The sequence below is a fragment of the Triturus cristatus genome, chromosome 8 (assembly GCF_964204655.1).
Source record: "Triturus cristatus chromosome 8, aTriCri1.1, whole genome shotgun sequence".
In the NCBI taxonomy this organism is placed as follows: domain Eukaryota; kingdom Metazoa; phylum Chordata; class Amphibia; order Caudata; family Salamandridae; genus Triturus; species Triturus cristatus.
In genome coordinates, this window is record NC_140591.1 from 880,698,977 (window position 1) to 880,714,565 (window position 15,589).

General features: G+C 45.3%; 1 protein-coding gene across 1 annotated transcript in view; it reads left to right on the forward strand.

Annotated features, from left to right (window-relative positions):
- EIF2S3 (eukaryotic translation initiation factor 2 subunit gamma) overlaps window positions 1–15,589 on the forward strand; it is a 301,191-nt gene that overhangs the window by 211,188 nt on the left and 74,414 nt on the right. Inside the window, exon 10 of the mRNA XM_085622414.1 lies at window positions 5,482–5,651. Within this exon, the coding sequence (XP_085478540.1) occupies window positions 5,482–5,651 (170 nt within the window). The remainder of the gene's footprint in view (window positions 1–5,481; window positions 5,652–15,589) is intronic.

Consider the following 15,589-nt stretch of genomic DNA (forward strand, 5'->3'; position numbering starts at 1 on the left):
CATTTGCCCTGAGTAAGTGACCAGGAGCCCAGCTCCCACGACCACGTGGCCTGCTAGCCAGCAGCCACCAACCAAGGGCCCCCTGCCTCCCATAGGATAACATTGGGCCTATCTCACTCTGCACCCGGATGCCTCTGTGCAGCTGTGGGTGTAACAGCTGTACTGACCTGACCCTGGGAGACCCCTGAGTCTATGCCCAGAACCGTAACTCTGCCAGTCGAGTACTTACCCAAAAGCCGATAACTCTCTTTTCTTCCATAGGGTAACATTGACTGGTTTCACTTGGAAATTCTTCTAAGTGTGGAGTTTCTAAACTTTAAAATATTCACTGAAAATCAACCGAGTAACGAAAATACTCACCTGCTATCAGGAGAGCTCCCAGTTCTGGATCTTGGTACCCAGCACTGACCCTGAAAAGTAATTACAACCATACTTACCGCTAACCCAATTTTCTTCCATAGGAAACCATTGACTGGCCGTGCTATTGCCCTGTTTGAGGCCATGGGGGTTTCGGGCGGCCAGATGTCGATGATCCTCCTAGACGCAGAGAAAGCCTTCGATAGGGTTTCATGGGCATTTTTATGGGCGATACTTGAGCAAAATAAAATCGGGCCATGTCTCATGAAATCCATCAAGGCTATGTACTTTATGCCAAGAGCTAGGGTCCTGGCAATGGGTCTTGAGTCTGGCTACTTTGATATATCTCGAGGCACTCGCCAGGGATGTCCATGCTCTCCGATTCTTTTTGCCCTCTATATAAATCCTTTAATTGTGAAACTGTTAAAAGCAGAGTCTATTAAACCTATTATTATTGGCCCTTTTGATACTAAAGTCCTTGCTTACGCTGATGATGTGGCTATAACAACATCCCATCCCACTGAGGCTTTATCTACTATCGAACAGATCACCCAGGGCTTTGGTCGCCTCTCTGGATACTCGTTAAACAGAGATAAAACAATGGTTATCTGCACTCATAACACCCAATTTGCTGACCTAAGTAGAGTTGATAGTGCAATATATTTAGGTGTTCGGATATCCTCAAAAATAGAGGAAATAATTAAAATTAATTATGATCCCCTCCTCCAAAAAATCACGAACGATCTAAAAAGGATAGATGGTCTTCATCTATCAATTATTGGAAGAGGGAATTTCCTTAAAATGAATATACTACCCAGGGTCTTATATTTATTTCGCGCAATCCCGATATTAGTTGATGATAAAATTATTAAAGCCATGGAATCCCAGATGGCCAGATTTATCTGGGGCTACGGAAAAATAAGGAGATCAATTCGCTTTCTCTCCTTACCAACAATGAGAGGTGGCCTCTCTGTTCCGAATTTGGGATTTTATTTATGGGCCACTCTGATTCAACAGATGACCTCGTTACTTTTCGTCAAAATCCCAGAAGAAGAAATAGGGGGTAAATGTATACCATCAATCTATGAACTTCTTATAGGAGATAAGGCTAATGGCCTCCTAGTTAAACAGCTGGAACCCTCTTATTATAAGAAAACTAAGTTCAAGATTATATTTAGTGCTTGGACCACCTGGAGGAAAATAATGCGTCATCTTAACATACCTAAATATAACAAATATATTTCTCTGTGGCATTCTACAGTTTTACCATCACACACATATGATATCATGGCTACAAGATGGGAATACTCGGGAGTTATAACGCTAGGGGATTTTCTGCTACCAGGCACTACTAATAGTTTTCAAGTGCTGCAACGTAAATTTTCCATTCCAGATAATAATATATTTAAATTCATTCAGATTAACTCAATCTTAAAACTAAGGAGTTCTGACTTCGTCTTGAGTAATATCCCCATATTTGAATGCATGGCTAAATCTACAACCAAGATCGGTACTGTCTATACAATATTAGTTGAAAATCAGCAGGATGATCTGGAAAAAACGGAAAGGAGATGGTCTTGCAATCTGAATAATCCCAATGTAGACATTGATATGTCTTTGTATCTTTCAATAAAATTATTTGTTTCATCCAATCTTAAAGCTCAGCTATACAAGACCATATATGATCTCTACTTTACACCGTCGAAGCTTTATTCTTGGGGGAAAAGGGTGAATTCAGAATGCCCAAGGTGTGGTAAAAGCGGGGCACACTTACTCCACATGCTCTATGAATGTAATAAACTCGCCCCTCTCAGGGATCTGATAGCTGGCTTTTGGCAGAATGTGTTTGGACACTCAATACCTGAATCCCCCACTCTATATATGCTCGGTTACGATAATACACTCGGGCACACAAAGAGAGAGGAAATCTGTCTCTTTTTAGGGACTGCAATCTATAGGATAATTCTAACAGCCCGCTGGAAGGATACAGACTGCCCCAACTTCCAGGTCTGGCTAGCTAGGTTACTGGCTATGTATAACCAGGAGAAAGCTATCTCTGCATGTAAAGGCAAAAAAGCGAGAGCCTTAGGGAATATGATTTGGGAACCGATAGAAACCTGGAAGAATAATAATGCAAATGTATGACTGCAATATGTTTAAATTATATGTACATTAGTTTGATGGATTGATCTTCTTATTTTTATCCTTAACTGCATCTTGTAGGTATGTATTTTACTTTATATGTCCTATGTTTAACGTAAATTTCCCTCTCTGCAAATAACCATGTAAGTAATTTTTGTAATACCCGCAATAAAAATAAAATTTAAAAAAAAAAAAGGAAACCATTGACTGTTTTTCTGTAAAATTTCTTCTACCTGTCGATTTTGCCAACTTACAAATATTCGTTAAAAATCGCCTGTATAACCAAAACACATTCTTTCAACTGTTTACAGGTGATGCCCCAGTGCTGGATCCAGGATCTAACACTGAGTTAGAAAAAGTAACAATAACCCCACTTACCTGCTAAGTGAAATTCCTCCCATAGGATAACATCGGTGATTCTATGAGAAAAAGTTTCTACTTTTAAAATACCAAAATATTGCTTACAAATCACTACTGTAACCAAAACGCTTTTACTCAACTGTTTACAGGAAATGTCCCTGGGCTGAATCCAGGATCCAGTCCTGTGGTTAGAAAAGTAATCCACAAAGTAACTGATTGCATTTAATTAGAAATTCCCATTGAGCTCAATGTATTATTGTGTTTGAAATTGTGTTGCCTATTGCAACAACTGTGTCTATTGCATTCAAAAGCCTACTGCATATTGAAAGTATTTATCATCATCATAGTCTTTATTCGAAAATAACATTTCATAAAAGACACAAACATCAAAACACACTAAAATATGCATGGTCCATAAAATACATCAAGTCATAAATACTTAAAAAATTAAAAAAGCATTAAACAGGAAATCGAACGACTAGATGGAGAAATGTCGTTTAAAATACAACAGTATAAAAACAAGGAAGAGGGGGTCCATTGCCCAGCGTACCAAAAGCTCAGTTAATAACTAACAAAGTATGTGTGGCAGCTTTATTCCTTAAATGCCATGCCCAGCCCAGGTATTTAGCGAGAGCAATAGAAATAATCGGTAAAGTATTAGTGCGTAAAATCCTTAAGGCAACAGCACTACTCCTGGTGCCTAAAGCTCTACACATTGGCGACAACCAGACTCGTCTTGGGACAACATAGGCAGGACAAACAAACAAAAAGTGGGCAATTGATTCAGTTTGCAAACCACAAACAGGGCATGCATCCATACCCACGCTTGACCACCTACTTGTAAGGGACCTGAGCGGTAGAGAACCAGCTCTCAACTGGAAATACAGTTTCCTATCGCTAGGTTTAGTGATCAGGTCCCAGTAGGGTTCAAAAACTGGTGTAACTTTCGCCTCCAAATACCAACTTGTCATCCAAGAACGATTTACTTTACTCCAGGTCTGATAATCAATGTGTTCCCAATAGATTGTTCTCAAAGAACTCTTGGAAGGGAATATAGCAGATGTTGGATCGCTCCACAACCCCTCCAAACCCAGGTCAGTCAGGGACGCTCGCAGGTTCTTTAGCCAGCCGATTTTATGGAATGTATCAGACTTAATAACATCCAAAAGCCCGCTGGCATAAGAAGAAAGTTCCGAAGTAGTCCACAACCTCCGCCAGTATAAAACCGGACGGAGTTTGGCTAGGTCCAAAATGGACTTCCTACCTCGGTCATATCTAAGGGGAACCAAAGGAGTGCTCTGGGGGAGGCCTATAATGCTACGGAAGAATTTATTCTCAACTATCGTTAAAGTAGTTAACGCGTCGAGACCCCATAGCTCAGCCCCATACAACGCAGAGCTTAAAGCCTTAGCCTCATAAACTTGAAGCACTGGTTTAATTGGCTTAGTGAGAGATGTTTTAAACTCACTAAGTAAAACCCCAGTAGACTGTCTAAGTTTCAAAGAGGACATCATGATATGCTTACTCCACTTATTATCATTAGTTATATGCATACCCAGGTAAATAAAATTATTGACCTCCTCCAGTGGTTGGCCATTCATAAAGAATTTCCTCGCTCTATAACTAGGGGGTGGCTTAAAAACCATAAGTTTGGTCTTTGACACGTTAACTTCCAAACCATGGTCAAGACAAAAGTCATCAAAGACAGACAGGGCTCTTTGCAGACCACTTGGTGTTTTAGACACAATAAGAGTGTCGTCCGCAAACATCAAAATTGGAGTAACTACCCCGGCCAGCTTAGGAGCGTCATTAGTGATATTAAGCATGCGTTCAACAATCCCGTTAATATACAAAGAAAAGAGCGTGGGGGCCATGGTACAACCTTGGCGCACACCACGCTCGACAGGAAACTCAGGGGTAACTTCCTCAGGACCTCCCCACTGGATTTTAGCAAAGTTAGGCTCGTGCAATCTCATAACCAAGGTTAGAACTTCAACCGGAAGCCCCAACTTATTAAGAACGAGCCACAGTCGTGAACGGGGAACTAGGTCAAAAGCAGCTCTTAAATCTACAAAAGCAACAAAGAGACTGCCTTTCCCTCTCATTCAGAGAAAGTATATTTTGAAATCTATTGTTTGTTCTAAAATAAAACAACCATATATTTTTATACAAAACCATTGGCCTAGAGTTCAGTTCTCGAGTGTGAGAGACCATTTGCTGACTGAGTGTGTGCAACAAATGCTTTACGCTGCCCTCTGATACTGCCTTACTGCTCGACCAAGCTACCACTTTAGAGAGTAAGGTTATATCTAACTTTAGCCTCTGCCAAACCTCTGGGGACTGTGGACTCTGTACACACTGTACCTATTTGGGAACAGTATATACAGAGCCACTTTCCTACACCCTGAAAATGGTTAACATAGAAACATCTCATTCAACGATAGAACTATGAAAAAAAAACTTATTGCATTTGTCAGTACTGAATCAGCTGGTATCTACAAGAATTAAAATGAGCAGGGTGTTTGATGTGTTGATCTTGACATAATTTCTGCATTTTGCATAAATGTTTGCTTTGAGCTTGGCATATATGACTTTTAAAACGCACTTTTCCCACTTCTCTAGGTGTTGGCACAAAAATTGATCCCACACTTTGCCGGGCTGACCGCATGGTGGGGCAGGTCCTTGGTGCTGTCGGCGCACTCCCTGAAATCTTTACAGAGCTTGAGATTTCATATTTCCTACTTAGGCGGCTTTTAGGAGTCCGCACTGAAGGAGACAAAAAGGCTGCAAAGGTTAGTGCTATTAGTGTGAATTATTTGATCTTACATTAACATCAGACTAAAGTGTTTGCATTGTGAGTTTGTAATGCACATCTGTAGTCAACAGTGAGCCAGAAAACACTTATTTTGGTTTTCACTAAAAGAGACTTTGATATTTGTTGATCTCAAGTCTATTATCCTCCATATATTAACATGCTTGTTTGAACTTTTTCCTGCCAGAACACTCTGTTGTAAGAGGGGATGTCAACTTAAACATATACATGTGTAAAAGGTAAATGTTGGAAATCACTAAGTAAAATCATTAGTAATGGTAGGGACAATCTATATAGAGTGAGTCTGCATAGAGAATAGCACCATAGATTTATTCCCAGCACAGGTGGAGGTAGAAACCTGGACAACATTTCCTTGAAAAGTTGGACTGAAATCTGTTGTCCACTGGTAATCCATTTTGGGGTTAAAGTCCCCTCCATAGCTTTGGTTAAACTGTGCTGATCTTCCCTTGTGCATTTCTCGACAGCCTGTGTGTTTTGCCCAATTGAGCTTGAAAACCATGCAAGACCAACTGGAGATTCTCCCTTTCACTGTACTTTTTTGTTGACATCTGAGCTGAACTCCTAACAGAGTGAAACCCACACTGAATGCCCATTTGAGAGTACCAACTGCCTTCTATAGCCAGTATATGGTGGTGCCAGTTAAAAACAAAAATAGAAACCATAATACAGTTTCTGGAATAAATCTTAATGTTTCTTATTATGATCATACAATGTAGATACCCAATTAAATTTTCTCCTGAAAAACGATTTCTCTATGATAAAGATTTATTGTAGTGTGATGCGAACACATGGTGATTTTGAATAAGCAAATTAATGAGGGTCTTTGGTTTCTAAATTAAGCATTTTTGAGGGTGGACGTTCTCTTCACTCAGCTTACACACTGCCAGGACTACCAGGACCAGTGTGTTGTAGGGCCCGCGAGGAGCAGGAGACGCAAAAAATAATCACTATCTCCTGCTGCGCAGAATGCGTCTGGGTAAAGAGCATGCCTGTCTGCATCTGAAAGTGGCTGGGCCACCCCTTTTTCATCTGCCATCGACACTAGGGTGATTCAGGACAGTTCATTGGTAAGCATAAAGCTGCAGGTGTACCCCAAGCTCACTGACCAATAGCAGTAGTATAGATAGATTTGTTGTGTAGGCTGTTTTGCTGCTAAACAAAGATTAAATTAGTAGAAAGGGGTCTTTCAAATGAGGTGCATGTCCAGTCTCCCCCTTTCTTCTTTTAACCATAATCCTCATGTTAATGAGCCGGTAGTCAAGTGCAAGAGAAAAGCTCAGACTACCCAGCACCTTAAAAGTAGGCCTCAAGTCAGAAGTAGGTGAGCTTTGTTCCAGCTCAGTGGAGACCGTGCTTATGAAAAGATTGTGCAATACATTAGGCGCAATACTTAGACTTGTTAAACCATTAGCAGAAAGATTGGTATATATTGAGTTATTCTTAAATGAGCTGAAGGACTCAAGGGCAACTGTATCAGCCAACACCATCACACTGCCCCCCCATCATGTCCAAGGCGACTACGAAGTTGGAAGCCCGTAACATTTTAAAGACGACGATATACCTATTACCATCTTATTCTTTTTTGTATTTTTTGGGGAGGGTTTGAATCACTTTATTGCATTTTTCTGTTTCTCTTACATTGATGACTCTCATGACAATACAGTTAAGTCATCTAATTCATTGTACCAACATATACATTTCCTGTGCGATTATTAACCAATTACATATACAGTATAGAGCCGTAATCACTGGAGGCTATTGCCCGTTTGATACTCGGGTTGTTTCTGCGTTTCACATTCCGGTCATACAAATGTCAATTAAAAACAGCTTGGTTGAATACATAGTGCTAGATTCTTAACAATGAATAAAAGGAATACATCTTCAACGTTGATCAGTTTGAGTCTACAGCTATGATGAGCCCCAGTCACAGCACTCTTCCCCACCCACCACCAGAAGCTCCGATGTTTACTTTGGATCATAACTGTTCAAGGGGTGCCACGCAGCCACACCTACTCCGCCCATTTTGTATTGGTACTAGTTCCCAGTGCTTATACAGTTGATAGGCAGTGTATGTGATCCTTTAACCGTAGCCCCAGTCATGTGTGCCTTCCTCAGGTGACTGGCGATCCCATATGTGCCTACGTTGCCCCTGCGAGGCACACCTATACACAGAGCCATTACGGCAGGTGCGAAACTCTCACCTTGGCATGCGGCTGGTCTGGACACACTGGGCAAACTGTATGGAGATAGTGTCTTGTTAAACTATGAAGAACTAACAAGTGGCGCAGACATACCCTCGGGACAATTTTTGCTGCACAACTCGCTGTTGTCCATGTTTACATGAGCATGGGGTGACCTGACAAATGAACCGCAATCCCATTTAGTAGTTCAATATTTACAGCTCGTGGGGACGGGTAGCCATATAGTGCACTGATTAACAGCATCATTACTGACGCACATAACACTCCCACTCATGCCCTTGCATACCAAGTGGGAGATAGACCGTGGTCGTCCCTGGACAGATAGGGAATGGACATCAATATTAACAGGACCCACTTACATCACACACAATACGAAATTTCGACTCATACCGTTTTACATCATACACAGAGCATACCTAACACCTGCCAAAATAAACCAATATTTTCATCAGATAGACACAGATTGCACTCTGTGTGCTGAGGTTGCAGTGGACCTCCACATGCTATGGAACTGTCCTGCGTGCCCCAAACCATATTGGTGGAGTGTCGTGAATAGGAATAGCCAGTCCGAGTAAACCTAATACCATACTAACCACTAGTATATCCAATGGAAATTCAGACCCAAGTGCAAACACTGTGCCTTGCAAGGGATGTCGTCTCCTGTATAATGCCTTGCACAAGAGCAGATACCAAAGGGGATGATGATGTCTGAACTGGGGTGGTGGAGTGAGCTAAAGAATGATGATGGATTAAACCCAGATCAGTTGACTGGGCGTGAGTGTTTGATTTGCTCAAACGCTCCGTCCATCATCCCCTTTGGTATCGCTTTGCACAAGAGCAGGGCAGTCTTTCAGTGGTTACCTATGATCAACCTTCCCGTAGAAGCCTAATTGTACATTCTTACTCTGGCTAACTTTCCTTCGTTAGATGAGGAGGTAACGGAGAAGCCAACAAAACCTAAGAACAAGGGCACCCATTGGTTCAATAAACAGCTTGACATTAGCCTAGCCAGTTATGAGCAAAGTTTCTTTGTGAGGTGGTATAGTGAAGCCTAAAAATATTGAGAAGGTGACACTATTCCAGGTAATTTCAAATATCCTTACAGACATGGTCAGTATCTTGCTTTCCTGTGTCTGCAGACTTTCTGGTGGAGCTAGCGACATTCTGGTATTTCCTCTTTGCTTTAATTATAAACCTGCTTTGTCTCTGTCCCATGTACCTTCTAACTACAATTGACCTTCAGCTCTCACGATTGAAACCACTGTCCTACTTCAAAATCACTTCTTACCTTTGCAAAACAGGAGACCTGGGTGGTTTACGAGATTCAGCATAATGGGTATCGCTGTTACTCCCCCGCAGCGCTACCATCTGGTTCAAGGAGAGCAATAGGGGGTTTATCAATTTGACAGAAGCGGTCACTAAAGTTTTAGGGTACCACCCGTAAATGTAGATAGTAAAGTGATTCAGTCACAAATTTTTCACTGCTTTCTCTGTTGACCCCCTCTTCCCCCTTCACGCACAACTTTTTTTAGGGCTTTCTCTTGCTTTTGCATTATTTTTAACTGCTTTCTCTGTACTCTTCCCCCCCCCCCCCCCTTGTTTTTCTGAGTGCCCTCTCCTGCACTTGTCTTGTTTTTTTTTTGTTTTTTTTTTATACTGCTTTCTCCATCCTCTGACCCACTTTTCTGAGTGATTTCTCCTGCTTTTGCCTAATTTTTCTCTACTTTATCCTTCCTTTCACCCTATTTTTCTGAGTGCCTCTCCTGCTTTTGCTTCATTTTTCACTGCTTTCTACGTGAAGCAGCTAGCAACTCCAGTGCCTTGAGACCCTCATTTTTTTGTTTAAATCTGTTTCATTGATTTTAACATTTCGTGAAAGGTAACAATTGCATGTGAAAATAACTGTTTTTTACAGCATAGGTCTAAGTTGCGGTACGTGCATAATCATTGGACATCAGTACAGTACAAACTTTGTTTTATATCAAGTACACAGTCTGTGACGTATTGTTTATAAATGCCCAGCATTCTCTCCTTTGAGGAGGCAGTGACAGCATCTGTCCTCTGAGCGCTATCCCCACTGTGCAAAGTTGCAACAAATACGGTGGGATATAAGTGAGATAGCTGTCGCTTCGCAAAAGTCCTTCCAGTTCATTCATCTTGATCTTTTGTACAGATGTAGTAACAAGTAACTAAAACTAAAAACAATGACCTGCCTGTATGATCCTGTCCCTTCGTCCCTGAACATGTTTACATCACAATTTCCTTGCAAATTCAGCACTTGTCCTCTCCTGCCTATAGTGTCCACACCTGTGCTGACATTGAAGTGACCCATATGTTTTCATGGGGTATCGCGGCGCACCCCTAATGTTATGTGCGGTTCACTCTGTCTGTTCGCCCTCTGCACGGTCCACTATTACCCCAGATCCTCCCACCTCATTGAGACCCTCATTGATGATTTGCTGCGCTTTATAAATCCTGAATGATTGATTGAAGTTCAAGCCGCTTTAGACTTGTCGGCACTCCAGGCCTTGCTCCGTGGTAGAGCCCGTGCCAGGGACTGCTCCTCACCTCCCAGAGCTTCCCTGAGCTGGAGTGACCCCTGCCCAATTCATGGATTTTCATGAGGCTATGCACCCCATATTACGGCAGTCCGACCCCTCTGATGCGCCTTTGGGTCCCATGGGTACTGGAGAGACATTGGCGTTTTCGGCCCTTAGCCGTCATGCCTGGCTCAGAACCACTTGCTTCTGGAGGGATGTCCAAGCCAAGCCCTTTGATGACTCTCACCTTTTTGGTGAGAAGGTGGACTCAATGCTGGAGCGCTTCAAGGATAGCAGAGCTACAGCCAAGTTCTTGGGCTTATCCTTGGCCCCTTGCCAACCCCAGTCTGCCTTCTGCCACTTTTGTGGCTACGCCTCTGCAGCCGCAGCCTCCATACCCCTGTAGTTTGCCTTCATAACACCATGGACATCCAGTATGGGACCGGCTACGCCATCACCTGCACCACTGGCAGTCATTTACATCAGACAAGTGGGTTTTACAGATAGTTCAAAGTGGCTATTACATCCCCTTTCAGGACCCCCCTTCACCCGTGTCACCCACTTTTACGATCAGCTGATGGCAGGCCATCTCTCCTTGCTCCGTCAAAGTGTTGGCTCTCTTGGCTATGAGAGCCATCGAGAGGGTGTCTGCAACAGAAGTAGGTTGTAGTTACTATTCCTGCTACTTTCTGATGGCAAAGGACGACCGAGGCCTTCATCCTATCCTACACCTGCGCCTTCTCAACTTCTCCTGAAAAAGAAGTTCAGTATGTTCACCTTAACTCTGGTCCTGTCTACCTGGGTACTGGATGGAAGCATTTGACTTGCAGGACGCATATTTCCCCAACCCCATCATGCCTGCCCACAGACATTACCTGCGGATCACAGTGGGCCTAGAGCACTTTTACTTTGCTGTGTTCCCGTTATGAGCGCCCCTCAGGAGATGGTGGTGGTTGCAGCACATCTGCGACGGTCAGGGGTTCCAGTCTTCCCCCCCCCCCCCCCCCCCCCCCCCCCTAGCTATTGTCTCCAAACCTCCAGACTGCAGCGGACACCTGCATTCGCAGGAGATTCACTATCAATGTGCCTAAGTCTCACCTGTCTCCCTCTCAGACACTCCCCTTCATTGGAGCTGTTCTGGACATAGTGCAGTTTGAGTCTATCCTCCCAAACTGCGAGTTCAGGATATTCCAGCCGTTATACTGATGTTTCAACCTCTTTCCTGGATTTCGGCGAGACTGACTTAGGCCCATGTCCTCCTGCATCCTTCTGGTGACAAATGCCCATTGACATGGGAGGGCTCTGCAGTGGGACCTGAAGTTCCAGTGGGCAAAGTATCAGAGGAATCGATCCAATATGGTTCATATCTCAGAGAAACTACAATAGACCTTCAGTATTGACTGATGAACCGCAATTGGGTCAGTGGCAGACCCCTTCCTTCCCCAGACAGAGTTGACTAGTGATAGATGCATCACTCCTAGTTTGGAGCACCCATCTGGGAGAGGTGGAGATAGAACACTATAGTCTCCTGCAGAGTCCTTGCTTCACACCAATCTGTTGGAGCTCCAGGCAATCCGGTTGGCATTAAAAGCCTTTCTTTCTTCAATAAGGGGAAGGCTGGTGAAGGTGTTTTTGGGACAACACCACTGCCATGTAGTACTGCACTAAACTGGGCGGGGTGATGTTGTGGACCCTGTGTCAAAAGGTCCTGCGTCTCTGGGCATTTCCCTGGTGGTTCAACACCTGGAGGGATCTCAGAAACACCAGGGCTGACTAACTCAGCCCTCAATGCCTTGCAGATCACAAATGGTGTCTCCATCCTGAAGTGGCACAAGGTCTCTTTCAAGAGTGGGGAGAGCCTTGGTTATATCTCTTTGCCACTTCTGAGAACGTGCAATGTCAGCAGTTTTGCACGATTGAGATTCCAAGGCGGTTCTTGCTTGGAGATGCTTTTTACTTCAAGTGGAGCTCCTGCCTCCTGTATGCTCTCCGCCTATACCGCTCCTGCCCACAGTTCTCAAGAAGACCAGGAACGACTGGGGCCAAGTCAATCTTGTGGCTCCGGATAGAGCAAGGAGGGTCTGAATCTAGAGCTTTTCAGCATGAGCATCGGTTCTCCTGTCAGGCTGCCTCTTTGGGAGGACATCTGTTGCAGTAACAGGAGTGTCCTGCACCCAAACCGCACACCATCCGCTTTCATGCTTGGAGATTGAGCGGCGACAGTTGACAGCTCACTATGTCCCTCTGGAAGTCTTTGACATTATCTTGGCGCCAGGCGTCCACCCACCAAGACAGTATATGCCTGCCATTGGGACAAATTGGTGGCATGGCGTGTATCCAGACAGATTGACCTTCTTTCTTCACTCTTATCTTGGGTTCTACTGTTTTCTCTTTATTTGGGCCAGCTGGGCTCTGCTCTGGGTACTGTTAAAAGTGACTTGTCTGCCAATTCTGCATTTTTTTGCACTTGCAGAATCAACCGTCTTTGTTCAAGTCACCCGTTGTGACTAGGTTCCTGAAAGGACTACAGCATATGTTTATCACTAGGTCGTTCATTATACCCCAAAGGGCTCTTAACCTGGTCCTTGCTTTCCTCATGGGTGCTCTCCTTGAGCCATGAGCCATTACATAACTGCCCACTTCAAATATTGATTCTCAAAACAGCTTTTCTAGTGGCCATAACATCAGGGAGGAGGGTTTGCGAACTGCAGGCCCTCTCTGTCCAACCTCATTATAACACCTGCTTTCCATACAAGCTGGTTCTGCGGACTTGTACCTCTTTCCTACCAAAGGTTGTCACACCCTTTAATGTATGCCTTTACTGTGGCTCAATCATTCAAAGAAGAGAAGGGCCTCCTCCCTCTGGGCCCAAAAAGAGCATAGTCATTCTACATTTACCGCCCACAAGAGTTCCGGGTGGATGATCAACTTTTTGTAGGATATGTGAGGGCCAAGAAATGGAAATCCGTGCAGAAACAGACCTCTCACGGTAGATAGTGCTCTGCATCAAGATCTGCTACACATTGACCTAGAAGCAACCCCCTGAGGCCTTGCATGCTCATTCTTCCAGAGCAAAGGTTACAACACCTGCATTGGCTCCCGGAGTCCCTGTCCTGGACTTCTTCCAGGCAGCAGTATGGGTGTCCTTCCATACCTTCAGTAAGCACTCCTGCCTTGAATGGTGGGGTCTGTTGAAATGGGCATTTCACCTGTTTGGTCCTGTAGGACTTTGTGGTGTAAATCTGTTTGCAGACCCGCATCCAGGGAGGTATTGCTAGGGTATCTCTTCTAGGGTAAGGAATCTGCGGCTAGAAGTCTCTATTAGATAAACAAGTTACATACCTTTGTTAACGCCTTATCTGGTAGAGACTCCATCTAGCTGCAGATTCCTTACCCATCCTCTTATTGTGAGAAAGTGCCATCTTTCTTGCATGGTATGCCCCCACTTTTTGCTGAATTGCTGAATGTACTTTAACTGACTGTGCCCTGGACTCCTTCCAATCAGGTGCCCAGGGCCTATGTTCCTTCCCTAAAACAAAACAAACCCAAATTGGCAAACCCTGGCCACATATCAGCCCCTGGTAAATGGTACCCAGGGCCTTGTGACCAGGGAGGGACTCTAAGGGCTGCAGCACTCCTTGTGCCACCCTTAGAGGCCCTGTACCCTTACACACACACACTGCCTTTGCAGGCTGAGTGTCTGGGTGCAAGACAAAAACAAAGTCGACATGGCACACATCCCTGTGTGCCATGCCCATCACCTACACTGCCATGGCACACATCAATCACTCCTCTAGCTGGGTGCCTTATGCCAATGGTGTGGGCACAGGAGCAGGAGCCTTGTGCCCCTACAGTACCCAGGTCCTTTCCTGAGCACTGTAAGTGCAGTGCTGCCATTTAAGAGTACATGGTGCTGGGGAGGAGCCTAGCGCTTGACCAAGATGGCCGCGTGAGCTTAGAACTCCCGAGACCCTCGTGCCCTCCGTCGACTATCCTGTCTCTAATCCTGATGGTATGCATGGCATCGTGTTGCTGAGTTGTCAGGGAGGCGATTGATGCTACCCGCGGTCGGATCGCCCATCGAGAACCGGACTTACGCCTGGCGGAAGATCGCGGCCTATCTCCCGGGGATGCCAGGGGCTAGAGTTGGCAGGATGCCCGGCTCCTAGTTGATCAACAACGGACAGGCGAGGTGTGAACTGTCGGACGGAGGTCCCCGCGCTTTCACTTTCGATTTCGTTCCCTTTGTCTGCCCGGACACTGGAGAGCTCTGGGTGGCTTTATTACCCCAAGGACGCTCGGCGAGCTACTCCGGCAGCTTAAGACAGAACTGCTCACTCCTTATTACTCTCTCTGAGAGGGACCAGTCTTAACTACACTGGACGGCCTGGAGTCCATTATGTCGGGCAAAGCAGAAGGGGATCGGCTGAAGACTAAGTCTACCAGGCGGGGAACGTATACCCAAGTCAACAGCATGGACCGCTACGCTCTCCAGAAAGTATCGCCGAGTGGATCGAGCCAGGCGCCGGATGCCCAGAAGGAGGACTCGCCTGTGACACCGGAGCTCTCCCTACAGGATGTCATGGGCGCGCTCGACGGGATGCAGACCTCGATGGGGAGACAGTTCGAGGCCCTGGCGCATAAGGTGGACGCCATCCTGGTGGATGTCAATCTGATCCGCTCGGACCTGGGCAAGACGAACGAACGCGTTAAGAACCTGGACCTCAGGACCACGGGCCTCACTGATGATGTTGCGGCACTGCAGACCGAGGTCCGTAAGCTGAGGGCCGAGAGTGACCTCGTCGCCCGCCGGCTGGAGGACTTCGAGAGCCGGGCCAGGCGCAACAACGTGCGCGTCATCGGGGTCCCGGAGTCCTCGGATGAGGCTTCGGCGGACCTGCTTGTTGAGGATTTGGTCCTTAATCATCTGAAGCCTAGGGGCCTTGGAAAGTTTTTTGCGGTGGAAAGGGCTCATAGGGTGCCGGGCGGGCGGCCCAAGGCGGGTGCCCCGCCGCGGCCGATTGTCGCCCGGCTCTTTCATTTTCGAGATCGGGACGCCATCCTGCAAGCATCGAGGGTGACGGGCCCAGTTCCCTTCCAGAATGCGTCGGTGAATTTTTATCCGGACTTCACCCAGCAGGTGCAGAGACAGAGAC